Consider the following 15,765-nt stretch of genomic DNA (forward strand, 5'->3'; position numbering starts at 1 on the left):
AATCTATTATAAAAATTAATTAAATCAATTTTATTTTCAGATTTCTAGCTTTACTAATTTTTTTTAGATTTTTTAAAACAATTAAATAATTTACATAAAACAACATGTCCTGGTATTGAAATAAGCAACAGAACAATTTGTGATATTTCAATACCAGGAACAGCTATGTAAATCAATATACAATAAGAATAAATTTTATGTTTTAAGTATTTTTAAGATATATTTATGAAATTAATATAGTGAATAAATTTTTTATTTTATATTGAATGAAATGTAAAAATGAAAACCTAGAAATGAGAGTTAGATTAATTAATAATAATAAGTACTCATCACAATAAAAGGATAATGCTATTTAAAAAATTAAATTCAAATGTATTATCAATCAATCTACTTCTTATTTATTGCAACTTTTCAAGAACTTAATTTATGTAAAATTTTTATAATTTCCTATTATTACATTTTCTTTTAATCTTTTTTGTTTCAATCAATTTTTAAAGGTAAATAATGACCCAAAGCTGTATTTGATTTTGTCTTTTAAACTCAATTTATAGCATTTAAAAAAAGTAGGTAAATTAACAAAGAATATAATAATTAAAATAATAGCAAATAAACATTTGATCATTCAAATTAATCACTAAAAATAAAATGTGTATTCAAATCTTGATTCTTTTTGTCAAAGTAATATGTGTAATTGGATAACTAGACAACAGCATAAACTTTATTTACTCTCACTAATTTACTAGCTAACTGAATCAAACTTAACCATTATGGACTCCATTTCTGCTACATCCTATAACTTAAAATAATTTAGTTTTTGTATCTACTAGTAATTCAGTAATTTCGATTGTCAACTAACTTGGATGTCAAATACTTTTCTACGAAAATGTAAGTGATGATTTAATTTCATGCTTTTAAGTTTCATAAAATGGCTAATTACTTATTATAGGCTATGAAATGTCATTCGTTCTTTATGAATTAGGATTCAACTTAAATTAAGTAAATCAGATAAACATGTAGAAGTTTGATAAAAAATAAGAAATTTAGTTTATTTTAGGTATTTAAAGAATGGTGTTTGATGAAAAAAATGATTTACTATTAATTGTTGGAACAAAAGGTCTTATTAATGCTTATGATTTATCTAATAAAAGTTATGTTCGCTAAATAGGGACTCATACTATTTAAAACGCTGAAATTGATGATATATATCTATCAACAGATGGCAAATGGTTGTGTGTGTCATCTGCAACTTTTGGATTAAAATTATTCTAAGTTCAAAAAAATCAATTTAATAATAATAGTTCAATGATATTTAATGAAGTAGGATATGGTAAATATGGAAATTACACAAAGTATTGCTAAATCACTTCTGACTTATACATCTTTTGCTTTGATATTTAGTTAGGTTTACTTTTTGTTAACTTTTAATCAATTTTATAATCTATCTAAAATTAATTTCCCATTCAAATTGCTTTTTAATAATACTGGCCATTTTTTACTAAAATTCCATCAATAACATAAATGATAATTAATTAAAGTGAATCACTATTATTCTTAGGTACTAGATCATAAGGAATTTATATATTTGACATTTCAAATAGACCAAAATTTATTCTAGTCTAACAAATAAAATCAAACTTTTTTGTGGGATCTTTAAAACTATCAATCGATGAATAATACTTATATTTTTCAGATGGTTCAAGTCTTTTCACTTTTTAAAAATAATAAAAAAATCTGAATAATAATTTTCCAAATTTGTTTAATATTCATTAGGTAAAGTATGATGAATTTATGCCTGGCGCATGGAAATGGAGATGCTATATTGATTTCAATAACTCTTATTTTATTGGAGCTTTCGATGTCAATGGCATTTTTGTTTTCCCATTTTATTAAAATCCATATAGATTAAATATTTCTAATTACTAAATGTATCCTATTATATAGGATTCTGTTTACTTAGAACCTTCTGGCAAATATATGATAGTACCCTAATAATTTACTCCTGACATAATAGGAGTTTATTAATACAACCCAATTGATGATAGTCCTGATTAAAGTGATATCTCTCTTATGAATATGAAATTAGTAAAATCCTACCCTACTAATTTAACTCAATTAGGCGAGATGATAACCTTTAGCTATGACAGAACATTTGCTGTTTAAGCTCATTCAACAGGACTCATTCTCTACAACTCTACAGATATTTTTGATATGTAGGTTTACATAGTTTGGTAGAATCCTGATTTTATGATAGGTTAAAACGAAGGTGCTTGCATTACCAAAGACAATTAATGGGTGTTAAGTACTATTAGGTTATTTGGAGTTTATTTACTAAATGTACAAAATAAAACAAATCCTATTCTTTCTGATTATTTATTAAACTTAGGTGGAGAAAGTATTTTTATATCTGAGATGTATTCCTATGCTTATTTAGTGGATTTAACTAAAGGCTTTGCTATTATTGACATAACATATTTTCCAAAAATAAAAGTGATATCAAGGGTGCCTTTAGAAGGATATGTTATTATGGCTTTACCTCTATATAATGAAGAATATATTTTAATTACTCAAGAAGAAAGAGGTATGCTCACTCTAATTGATATGAGAGATAAGAAAAATCCATATGTTTTGAATACAATAATTTATCAATCCCAGACAAGTTAAGCTGTGTGCATGCCAAAAAGCTAAGATTATATATTTCTAACAATATCTTCAGGAATTTTAATGATGCCTTTATTGAGTGATATTTAAATACATACAGATGCAATTCTAATAACTTATGATCATAATCTGAAAGTAAGTAGCATTCAACAAATAAATAAGGTTAATTATAATTAGAACAATGATGGTGTTTAAATAATAAATGAATACATTTTTTAGATTGGTCAAACTATTCAATTTAATTTTAATATAATTTATCCAGTCTCTTAATATATGTAAATACTTTAAGTGTATTACTACTATAATAGCTAGATTCTGAGCACTCCTAGTTTTTTTTCTTATGATGTTACTACTTAAAAGCTAACATTTACTGTAGATTAATCTTTATTAGGAAATTCTTAATAACTAATAAATTAAAATATAATTTTATTGTGGACAGTTATTCCATTAGATAAGACTTCATTTATTTACATCGCTGAAGATTCTTATGATTTAGGTGTTACAAACACAACTTAATCTGCTTAAATCTATCAGTACCTTTTAGATCAAAATATATTAAACGCAAAAGGAATAGTTAATATTCAGTATGACTTTAATAAGAATTTTCTGTTAGAAAGTGAATTTTAATCTATATTAATAGATCCTTCAACTATGGATAATTTATAATACTAATAAATCATATCTTAGATTACTTTAAAAATTAATATATCTTTGAAAAAATCTTGCTACATGAATCCTATTAGATTTTATGTGATTCCATCACTAACTTTTGATGCTACTAATTCAAAAAAATTTATTTCAACCAATTAGCTGGGAAACATTTAAATTATTTTACAAATAGATGATTAATTTGGAAAATTTCTTTTACCAACTTAAACAATTGTAGCTTTGTATATGTCAGCAAAGTAAGATTAGCTAAAAATAGAAGGTACCCTTAATGAAGTTAATAAAATTTTATAATAATAGATAATATTTGCAAATAATACAATAATAACTAATCAAATTAGTCCTAATATTACAATAACTATAATTGATAATATTAACTATGAACTAGTTTAAATTTTACATATAGTTGATTGTAAATTTATAAAACTAAAGGAGTAATTATAAGTTAACACTTAAAATAACCTTTAAATGCAGTTGAATTAGTAATATCCTCAAAATATAATTAGTATAGAATCTTATGTATAGATATCATTTTCTTCTAGCACATTTTATGTATCAGATAGCTAGATAATAACATATAAATGTTATTATTTAAATAAAAAAGGTGTATACGAATTATTATCAGCCAACTTCTGGCTTCAGTAATAAAATGATAAGTTAAGTTTCATAGGCACTTCAACATCTAGTATGTATGGTGAGATCTATAAATTCAAGATAATAGCATTTGATGGCTATACTTAAGCAGAAGATGAATTTTAGATTTCTATAACTGGTGTTCCTTTTACTTATATCTTAAATTTGCTACTTGAGATATTAGGTCCTTTGTTAGCATTATTTGGTGCTTATAAGAAAAGGTATGCTTTCTACAATATTATTTATAAAAATAAGATTACCTTCTCAGAGGAAAGAGTGTTCTGTGGATAGATGTACCGAAAGGAAATTATCATTTTAGGTAGAACTCAAGAAGTTGCTCAGTCTATTTTATTAAAATTGCAAAAAAAGATTTAAAAGCATCAAAGTAAAATTAATAAAGAAATGGATTAAATAAAAAACTAAATATTTCAAAGTGCTGAAAATTAATTTTCTGATTAAAGTGAATCTTTGAGCGATAAAGAAAACCAAATAAATTTTGTAAATGAAGAAAAATTTTAAATTAAAAGTAATATGAATAAAAAAAGTTTTGAAAAAACTTTACAAAAATTAAAAAAAATGAAAAAGCATTAACCAATTACTTTATTAGAATAAAAATATATGGATGTAACAGGTGATTTAATTTTTTCAAATGTTGTTGAAGATATTCTTAGATTTTCAATTTATCCAAATTAAAATATTTTTAAATCTAAGTAAGAATTTTTTGGTGAAATAATAGATTAAAATTCTAGAATACATAAAGCTGTCAGAGCATAAATTTCAAGATAACTATTAAGTTTAGATTTAAAAACTTATTAAATTTATTAGTTTATTAAGACATATTGCATTTAAAATATATAAAAAAATCATAATGACTGGTTTAAAGCTTTAGTTTCAATTGAATACAATAGGAAAGAAAATTCAGAATAAAAATCAATTTTTCCTTAATTAAAATTAAAATATGAAATTTTATTTGAGATATTACAAATTCTCTAACTATTTTCAGCTAAAAATGATAAACATGTACCTAAGAATTTTAAGTAAATGTTAGATTGTGTAAATAAATATTAAACTGATATTAATATTTATTTATTAAGAGAAGTTATCTTTGCAGATACATTTGGTTTTTAAGGTTATATGCCATCAAATTTGAATCCTGCAGTAGGTTAATCTATCCATCTTAACCCTTATGATATAAGTTAAGTTATTGCATATAAAGAAAAGAAAGTTAATAAATTGTTAAAGCCGCTTTGCTAACTATTAAAAATATAATACACAAAATATGGGTTGTTTAAAAATATGAGACTACCATCTTGGATTGAAATAGATCAAAGACATGGAAAAATAATTATTTATGGAATCCCAACTAAACTTGATGTAGAATAAATTTAAATTAGGATATATGATAAAAATGGATATATAATTTAAGAATTTTCACTTAACATAAAAATAAACTTTTAAAATCCAGAGCAAAGATTAGATTAAATAAATAATATTTTTAGCAACTCAGAAATTTAAGACGAATAAAATTGTTTAATAAATGATGTAAATAAACAAAATAATTAAAATTATAGAACTTTTGGCTCATCTATTGTAACTAAAAGTCTATCTGCAAGAACTAAATAGAACAGTATTTATAATTTGCATGAGAGATAAAACATTTAATAATCATAACATTGAAATATCTTATAAATTTTAATTTCTTTTATTTAATTATTTATTTATTCATTCATTCGATTTTATTAAAAAAACAATTAGAAAAAGTATTAACTTATGTTGTTATTGTCAATTACCAATTTGATTTTGGTTTTTAATTTTTCTATTCTGCAATTACATTTAAATATAATAAAATAATAAAATTATTCTTTTTTTTAATAATATTTTTATTTAAATTATTTTAAATCTTATTTAGGAGATGGTTAATAATTTTATTTACTTAAACTATTAAATGTATTTTATAAACCATAATAAATATTATTTTTCTAATTTGTATCTACATTTAATTTAATTTATTTAGAAAAAGAATTTTTATTTGAATAAAAAAGAATTAAAAAGAACTATCAATAAATTTGTAATAAATAGAATAAATATAAAAAAAATAAATATTTTAAAAAATAAAAAGTATGGTTTTAAAAGATAAAAAATAAAGAAAATTTAATTTAAAATTTTTAAAAATAATTAATAAAAAAAACTTTAATAAAATATTAAAGAAAAAGATTTCCCCGAATAGTATTTTTTTGAAGACATTTTTAACAAAAACTCATATTCTCAAGAATAAATTGATTTATTAGAGGAGTAATAAAAAAAGCAAGACCCATAAGATTAAGTATTTAAACACAAATAAATTTAAAAAAATATATAAATAAAAAGTTACATCCTGAAAAATGTAATATATCTGTAAGGAGAATATTTTAATTCTTATCAGGAATTTAAAAATCAAATAACTGTCAAAAATTCAAGAATACACAAAGCTATAAGATCTTTAATTTCAAGATATCTTTAAATTTAGACAAAAAGAAAAAAAATTGTATGAATTTATAAAATATGTTTGTAATTAAATTAATAGAAATGACTGGTATAAAGTTGTTGTAGATATAAACTATGAATACAAAGATGACTATTTAAATTAAAATTAAATATTTCCAAGATTTAAATTAAAATGTGAAACTTAATATTTAGTTTTTTAGATACTAAATTTATTACCAAAACAAATATATCAAAATCCACAAAAATAATTTTAAAATTTAGTGAGTTATTAACATAATACAATTCAAATAATTTATATTTCCTAGGAGAATTATTCTTTGCTGATGTTTAAGTTTTTAGTTAAATAATTCTTCTATTTTCTCTCCATCTGTTAGGCTAATCAATACATTTAAATATATGTGATATTAGCCAAGTTATAGCTTTTAAAAAAGGAAAAAAAATAAGTGATTAAAACCAGTATTTAGAGTGTTGAACATTTAATATACTAAATTTGTAGCTTTTAAAAATATGAGATTACCTGCTTGGATGTATTTAAATTAAATTAATGGAAAAATATAGTTGCATGACATACCAGAATAATATGATGCTTAAGAAATTTAAATAAGAATTTATAATAATACTGGTTGGATATTTTATTCAACAATTAAATCTGAAAATTCTAAATAATTATGAACTTAAAAACAATAATTTAAAATCATAAATTGATAAAATATATTCATTTGCTGATGAACATGAAGAATTATTTTCAATTGTCTAAAATAAAGAAAAGGGTAATTAAGAATAAATATATTTTGCTGATCAATAAGTTAAGCTTGAGGAAACTTTTAGAGATAATTATTCAATTAATAGTTTAAGGCGATAAAAAAGATTACCCTAATCAATATTTATGGTTAGTTATTTGGAAAGTTAAAATATGGCGTCGCCTAAAGATTTTATTTCTTACATTCACCAAATTAATATAAATTAGTATGAATTTAAAAGTAACTCAAATAACATAACTGCCAACGAAAATAATGAGAATTTTAGGAGTATCTTTTCTGAATATAATTAATCTAACACGTCAGAAGAATATTATAATTATAATTCTTAAGAAACAAATTAACTATATATTGATGAAATAAAAGAGTGAGTATCAAAATTACTAATCAAAAATTTAAATTAAAAAAAATTTTTTAACACCCAGACGCAATCTAAAAAATTTAATTGATGGCTCATGGGGCAGTTGTATAATTTTCTTTCATATACTTTTATTTAATAAAATCTAATTACTTAATCAACTTTTCTTCTTTCTACTTAGCTTAACTCAGCTAAGAAGCTAATTAAATATATTTAAATTAAAATGATAAATGCCATATCACTTATCCAGTTGTTTCCATAAGATTAAATATTTGAAATGATATTTTTGCTTTATTTTTATAAATATTTAAATAAATATATGATAAGAATAGATTTTATGTTTTAAGTATTTTTAATATATATTGAATAAATTAATTTAGCGAATAAATCTTTTATTTAATATTGAAATGTTATAAAAAAAACCTAGATATGAGAGTTAGATTAAAAAGTAATAAATAATCATCACAATAAAAGGATAATGCTATTTAAAAAATTAAATTCCATGAGCTTATTTTATGTAAAATTTTTATAATTTCCTATTATAACATTTTCTTTCATTCTTTTTTGTTTCAATCAATTTAAAAGGTAAATAATCACCCAAAGCTGTTATTTGATTTTGTCTTTTAAACTATATTAAAAGGAAATAAAATAAGATAAAAAGAGTAAGTTAATTAACAAAGATTATAATAATTAAAATAATAGCAAATAAACATTTGATCATTCAAATTAATCACTGTAAATAAAATGTGTATTCAAATCTTGATTCTTTTAGTCAAAATAATATGTGTATTAGGATAACTAGACAATAGTATGAACTTTATTTACTCTCACTAATTTACTAGCTAATTGAATCAAACTTAACCGTTATGGACTCCTTTGCTGTTACATCCTATAACTTAAAATAATTTAGTTTTTGTATCTACTAGTAATTCAGTAATTTCGATTGTCAACTAACTTGGATGTCAAATACTTTTCGACAAAAATGTAAGTGATGATTTTATTTCATACTTTTAAGTTTCGTAAAATGGCTAATTACTTATTATAGGCTATGGAAAATCATTCGTTCTTTATGAATTAGGTTTCAACTTAAATGAAGTTAATCAGATAAATATGTAGAAGTTTGATAAAAAATAAGAAATTTAGTTTATTTTAGGTATTTAAAGAATGATTTTTGATGAAAAAAATGATTTACTATTAATTGTTGGAACAAAAGGTCTTATTAATGCCTATGATTTATCTAGTAAAAGTTATGTTAGCTAAATAGGGACTCATACTATTTAAAACGCTGAAATTGATGATATATATCTATCAACAGATGGCAAATGGTTGTGTGTGTCATCTGCAACTTTTGGATTAAAATTATTCTAAGTTCAAAAAAATCAATTTAATAATAATAGTTCAATGATATTTAACGAAGTAGGATATGGTAAATATGGAAATTACACAAAGTATTGCTAAATCACTTCTGACTTATACATCTTTTGCTTTGATATTTAGTTAGGTTTACTTTTTGTTAACTTTTAATCAATTTTATAATCTATCTAAAATTAATTTCCCATTCAAATTGCTTTTTAATAATACTGGCCATTTTTTACTAAAATTCCAACAATAACATAAATGATAATTAATTAAAGTGAATCACTATTATTCTTAGGTACTAGATCATAAGGAATTTATATATTTGACATTTCAAATAGACCAAAATTTATTCTAGTGTAACAAATAAAATCAAACCATTTTGTGGGATCTTTAAAACTATCAATCGATGAATAATACTTATATTTTTCAGATGGTTCAAGTCTTTTCACTTTTTAAAAATAATAAAAAAATCTGAATAATAATTTTCCAAATTTGTTTAACATTCATTAAGCAAAGTTTGATGAGTTTAAGCTTAATTCATGGAAGTGGAGATGTTATATTGATTTCAATAACTCTTATTTTATTGGATCTTTCGATATCACTGGCATTTTTGTTTTCCCGTTTCATTAAAATCCATATAGATTAAATATTTCTAATTACTAAATGTATCCTATTATATAGGATTCTGTTTACCTAGAACCTTCAGGCAAATATATGATAGTACCCTAATAATTTACTCCTGACATAATAGGAGTTTATTAATACAACCCAATTGATGATAGTCCTGATTAAAGTGATATCTCTCTTATGAATATGAAATTAGTAAAATCTTATCCTATTAATTTAACTCAAGTAGGCGAGATGATAACCTTTAGCTATGACAGAACGTTTGCTGTTTAAACTTATGCAACAGGACTTGTTCTCTACAACTCTACAGATATTTTTGATATGTAGGTTTACATAGTTTGGTAGAATCCTGATTTTATGGTCGGCGAAAACTAAGGTGCTTGCATTACCAAAGACAATTAATGGGTGTTAAGTACTATTAGGCTATTTGGAGTTTATTTACTAAATGTACAAAATAAAACTAATCCTATTCTTTCTGATTATTTATTAAACTTAGGTGGAGAAAGTATTTTTATATCTGAGTTGTATTCCTATGCTTATTTAGTGGATTTAACTAAAGGCTTTGCTATTATTGACATAACATATTTTCCAAAAATAAAAGTGATATCAAGGGTGCCTTTAGAAGGATATGTTATTATGGCTTTAACTCTATAAAATGAAGAATATATTTTAATTACTCAAGAAGAAAGAGGTATGCTCACTCTAATTGATATGAGAGATAAGAAAAATCCACATGTTGTGAATACAATAATTTATCAATCCCAGACAAGTTAAGCTGTGTGCATGCCAAAAAGCTAAGATTATATATTTCTAACAATGTCTTCAGGAATTTTAATGATGCCTTTATAGAGTGATATTTAAATACACACAGATGCAAATCTAATAACTTATGATCATAATCAGAAAGTAAGTAACATTCAACAAATAGATAAGGTTAATTATAATTAGAACAATGATGGTGTTTAAATAATAAATGAGTACATTTTTTAGATTGGTTAAACTATTCAATTTAATTTTAATATAATTTATCCAGTCTCTTAATATATGTAAATACTTTAAGTGTATTACTACTATAATAGCTAGATTCTGAGCACTCCTAGTTTTTTTTCTTATGATGTTACTACTTAAAAGCTAACATTTACTGTAGATTAATCTTTATTAGGAAATACTTAATAACTAATAAATTAAAATATAATTTTATTGTGGACAGTTATTCCATTAGATAAGACTTCATTTATTTACATAGCTGAAGATTCTTATGATTTGGGTGTTACAAACTCAACTTAATCTGCTCAAATCTATCAGTACCTTTTAGATCAAAATATATTAAACGCAAAAGGAATAGTTAATAATCAGTATGACTTTAATAAGAATTTTCTGTTAGAAAGTGAATTTTAATCTATATTAATAGATCCTTCAACTATGGATAATTTATAATACTAATAAATCATTTCTTAGATTACTTTGAAAATTAATATATCTTTGAAAAAATCTTGCTACATGAATCCTATTAGATTTTATGTGATTCCCTCCCTCACTTTTGAATCCACTAATTCAAAAAAATTTATTTCAACCAATTAGTTGGGAAACATTTAAATTATTTTACAAATAGATGATTAATTTGGAAAATTTCTTTTACCAACTTAAACAAGTGTAGCTTTGTATATGTCAGCAAAGTAAGATTAGCTAAAAATAGAAGGTACCCTTAATGAAGTTAATAAAATTTTATAATAATAGATAATATTTGCAAATAATACAATAATAACTAATCAAATTAGTCCTAATATTACAATAACTATAATTGATAATATTAACTATGAACTAGTTTAAATTTTACTTATAGTTGATTGTAAATTTATAAAACTAAAGGAGTAATTATAAGTTAACACGTAAAATAACCTTTAAATGCAGATGAATTAGTAATACCCTCAAAGTGTAATTAGTATAGAATCTTAAGTAAAGATATCATTTTCTTCTAGTACATTTTATGTATCAGATAGCTAGATAATAACACATAAATGTTATTATTTAAATAAAAAAGGTGTATACGAATTATTATCAGCCAACTTCTGGCTTCAGTAATAAAATGATAAGTTAAGTTTCATAGGCACTTCAACATCTAGTATGTATGGTGAGATCTATAAATTCAAGATAATAGCATTTGATGGCTATACTTAAGCAGAAGATGAATTTTAGATTTCTATAACTGGTGTTCCTTTTACTTATATCTTAAATTTGCTACTTGAGATATTAGGTTCTTTGTTAGCATTATTTGGTGCTTATAAGAAAAGGTATGCTTTCTACAATATTATTTATAAAAATAAGATTACCTTCTCAGAGGAAAGAGTGTGCTGTGGATAGATGTACCGAAAAGAAATCATTATTTTAGGTAGAACTCAAGAAGTTGCTCAGTCTATTTTATTAAAATTGCAAAAAAAGATTTAAAAGCATCAAAGCAAAGTTATTAAAGAAATGAATTAAATAAAAAATTAAATATTTGAAAGTGCTGAAAATTAATTTTCTGATTACAGTGAATCTTTGAATGATAAAGAAAACTAAATTAATTTTATAAATGAAGAAAAATTTAAAATTAAAAGTAATATGAATAAAAAAAGTATTGAAAAAACTTTACAAAAATTAAAAAAAATGAAAAAGCATTAACCAATTACTTTATTAGAATAAAAGTATATGAATGTGACAGGTCATTTGATTTTTTCAAATGTTGTTGAAGATATTCTTAGATTTTCAATTTATCCAAATTAAAATATTTTTAAATCTAAGTAAGAATTTTTTGGTGAAATAATAGATTAAAATTCTAGAATACATAAAGCTGTCAGAGCATAAATTTCAAGATAACTATTAAGTTTAGATTTAAAAACTTATGAAGTTTATTAGTTTATTAAGACATATTGTACTTAAAATATATAAAAAAATCACAATGACTGGTTTAAAGCTTTAGTTTCAATTGAATACAATAAGAAAGAAAATTCAAAATAAAAATCAATTTTTCCATAATTAAAATTAAAGTGTGAAATTTTATTTGAGATATTACAACTTCTCTAACTATTTTCAGCTAAAAATGATAAACATGTTCCTAATAATTTTAAGTAAATGTTAGATTGTGTAAATAAATATTAAACTGATATTAATATTTATTTATTAAGAGAAGTTATCTTTGCAGATACATTTGGTTTTTAAGGTTATATGCCATCAAATTTGAATCCTGCAGTAGGTTAATCTATCCATCTTAACCCTTATGATATAAGTTAAATTATTGCATATAAAGAAAAGAAAGTTAATAAATGGTTAAAGCCGCTTTACTAACTATTAAAAATATAATACACAAAGTATGGGTTGTTTAAAAACATGAGACTACCAACTTGGATTGAAATAGATCAAAGACATGGAAAAATAATTATTTATGGAATCCCAACTAAACTTGATGTAGAATAAATTTAAATAAGGATATTTGATATAAACGGATATATAATTTAAGAATTTTCACTTAACATAGAAATAAACTTTTAAAAACCAGAGCAAAAATTAGATTAAATAAATAATATTTTTATCAACTCAGAAACTTAAGATGAATAAAATTGTCTAATAATTGATTTAAATAAAAAAAATAATTAAAATTATAGAACTTTTGACTCAGCTAGTGTAACTAAAATTTTATCTGCAAGAACTAATTAGAACAGTATTTATAATTTGCTAGAGAGATAATACAATTAAAATTCATAAAATTGAAATATCTTATAAGTTTAAATTTCTTTTATTTATTTAGTTATTTATTTATTTATTTATTTATTCATTCATTCGATTTTATTAAAAAAATAGTTAGAAAAAGCATTAACTTGTGTTATTAATATTTTAATCAGCATAAATTTTCCATCAACCATAAGTTTTTAATTATGGATATTTTTTATATTTCTTAAATTTTCATTTCACCCTTTTTTAAAAATTAAAAAAATATTTTATTTTTAAAAAAAATTCTGTATGTTTAATATAAATATTCATATAACAAAATTAATTAAATTACTTTAGCGCTTTATTTCTTTTAAATAATATTTTCAAAATAAAACATAATGAATTATTGATGATCAAATTTTGAATTCATAAAAATGATAACAATAATAATTATTGGGTAGAGCTTAAAAAAAATAAATACTCATAAATAATAAGGATATGCATTTATTTATAATTTAGACAGACTTTATATTTATTTAATGGTAAATCAAATAGGGTACAGGTTAGATAAATCTACTTTTTTTTAACTTGAATATATACTACCCAATGTTTTGCTTGGAGTAAAATTAAAATATTATGATTTTTATTGCGAACTACATTCCTCAATCGGTACTTACAAATTATCTAATATAAAATCTTCTTTTTGAAAGATACTTTTTTATTATGATTCTAATATAGTATTTTGCCTTAATTTAGTTGATTCTCGTTTTATATCACCTAAATCTGAAAGGAATTATTTAAATTGAGGATCTAGTAGTTCTAAAATCCTTATGTCTATTTTAGAAGGTTTTGTTTTTGAGTTTATTAATTTCTAGAAAGCCTCTTAGACTTCGCTTGTTTTCTACTTTATATAATTTTCATATTTATCTCTTAACCCAATTTTATCAGATAGGTTATTTGATTTTTTTTCATCCAGAGATAAAACAGGTTTTGGGATAAATTCAAATAACTTAATTTAATTTTCGTTAAGTAAAAGTCGCTTCAATTTTTCAACCTCAAAAAGCTTTTAAATAATGTAAAAAATATCAATTTAATTATATAATCCATCTAAACCTTTTTAAAGGAGTTCACACCTTCTCCTTTTACAAAGTTTTAAAAATTTAAAGTAATTGGCAAAATATTCCCAACCTTAAAATGAAACTTTATTTTAAGAGAAAATGTCATTTAGCTCTTTTGCCTCTTTTTCTATCTCTTTCTTGCTCTTTTTGTTACTATCTTTATTTTCTCCTTTTTTTAAAGTTTTTAATTTCTCTTAATAAGTTTTTTTCATTTTTGTAGAGTTTACTCTTTCTAGTTTTTGTAAAGGCCTATTTTAATAGACATTTAATTACTCACCATCACCTTTTTACCCAAAAGAAATTTGGGATTTTTAATAGAATGTGTTCTATAATTCATATTTGAATGATGTTTTTTATTAATCTTCTTTTGTAATCAAAATTTAATCAGCTGCTTGGGTATAAATTTCTTTTTTCTTTTCACTATCTTTAAAATTCCTTTTTTTATCCTATTTTTTTTTATTTGATTCTTAAGTTGGGTTTTCAAAATTAAATAATCGATTTATTAGCTTTGAATCTAATTCTATTTGAGATAAAGGCCTGCAAATTATAGCTCCCACTGTAAAAAATATATTAAATATACCACCAAGCTAAGATAGTGATCTATCAAGCTTTTGATATGATCTGTTGTATATATTATCTACATTTTTTTCAAATGAAATATAACAATCATAGAGAAGATTTCCTGATTTAGGCGAAACCTACTCTCTATCTCCACTGAATGTCAACGTATTAGTTGTTTATATATCAGTTCCCATTAGTCCGTAATCAGAATTCAAATAGGTGTTTCTAAAATTAATATTTGTCTATTTAGTAAACTCTGGTCCAGAGATCCAAAATGATTACCTTCCAAGGGGTTAGAAAGGTTTTGTTTTATCAGAAGGAATAGCAGAGTAGTCTACGTAGTAAATAGCCAACCTACAATATTGAAGAAGATTATTCATATTAGGGTTGCAATTAATACCTTAACAAGAATTTACCTTAAGCTCTAAAGCTGAATAGTGCTGAGCATCGAATTATCCTTAAATATATAAATCCGACTCTTCTTAACTAATACAATACATATCTTTGTAGCTTAATGAAATAAAATAGTTATTAACTTCAGGAATATTGAAATGATCTATCCTGCATGGCTCTGTTTTTACTGTTCTTATTGTTGTACTAGCTACGAATTACCCAGTGGCTTCATTTTTAGTTTTTATAGTTTATTTAATAAAAAGAGTAGCATTATAAACTGTAGGATCAATATAATGCTAAGAAGTAGAATTTTATAAGCCAAAAGTTAAGATGAATTTATCTGAAGTTAAGTTATAACGTGATGGCTCTGAAGTAAATTTCTATTCAAAAAGAACATAAGGATGAGTATAGTCATAAAGTTAATCAAGAATTAGTTTAATTTGATATCCTAAGATACCAATCA

The 15,765-nt window shown here is 22.6% G+C and overlaps 4 protein-coding genes across 4 annotated transcripts; 3 read left to right on the forward strand and 1 right to left on the reverse strand. All coding sequences in view use genetic code 6, as the record gives it.

Moving 5' to 3' along the window:
* Positions 1-645: 645 nt before the first annotated feature.
* On the forward strand, positions 646-5,634 carry TTHERM_00108220 (hypothetical protein; the record flags this gene model as incomplete). Its single annotated transcript, XM_001010613.2, has 1 exon — positions 646-5,634. One exon carries the CDS (start codon positions 646-648, stop codon positions 5,632-5,634), a length of 4,989 nt encoding a protein of 1,662 aa, XP_001010613.2.
* A 1,532-nt stretch (positions 5,635-7,166) lies between these two features.
* Positions 7,167-7,784, forward strand: TTHERM_000108228 (transmembrane protein, putative; the record flags this gene model as incomplete). The annotated part of the gene is made up of 1 exon (XM_012796223.1): positions 7,167-7,784. The coding sequence occupies one exon, from the start codon at positions 7,167-7,169 to the stop codon at positions 7,782-7,784; it is 618 nt and encodes a 205-aa protein (XP_012651677.1).
* Positions 7,785-8,367: 583 nt separating this feature from the next.
* On the forward strand, positions 8,368-13,290 carry TTHERM_000108237 (hypothetical protein; the record flags this gene model as incomplete). The annotated part of the gene is made up of 1 exon (XM_012796224.1): positions 8,368-13,290. The coding sequence occupies one exon, from the start codon at positions 8,368-8,370 to the stop codon at positions 13,288-13,290; it is 4,923 nt and encodes a 1,640-aa protein (XP_012651678.1).
* Positions 13,291-13,777: 487 nt separating this feature from the next.
* Positions 13,778-15,717, reverse strand: TTHERM_00109240 (transmembrane protein, putative; the record flags this gene model as incomplete). Its single annotated transcript, XM_001010616.2, has 2 exons — positions 13,778-15,263; positions 15,326-15,717. The coding sequence occupies 2 exons, from the start codon at positions 15,715-15,717 to the stop codon at positions 13,778-13,780; spliced, it is 1,878 nt and encodes a 625-aa protein (XP_001010616.2).
* Between the last annotated feature and the right edge of the window lie 48 nt (positions 15,718-15,765).

Source organism: Tetrahymena thermophila (assembly GCF_000189635.1).
Source record: "Tetrahymena thermophila SB210 genomic scaffold scf_8254752, whole genome shotgun sequence".
NCBI classification, from domain to species: Eukaryota; Ciliophora; class Oligohymenophorea; order Hymenostomatida; family Tetrahymenidae; genus Tetrahymena; species Tetrahymena thermophila.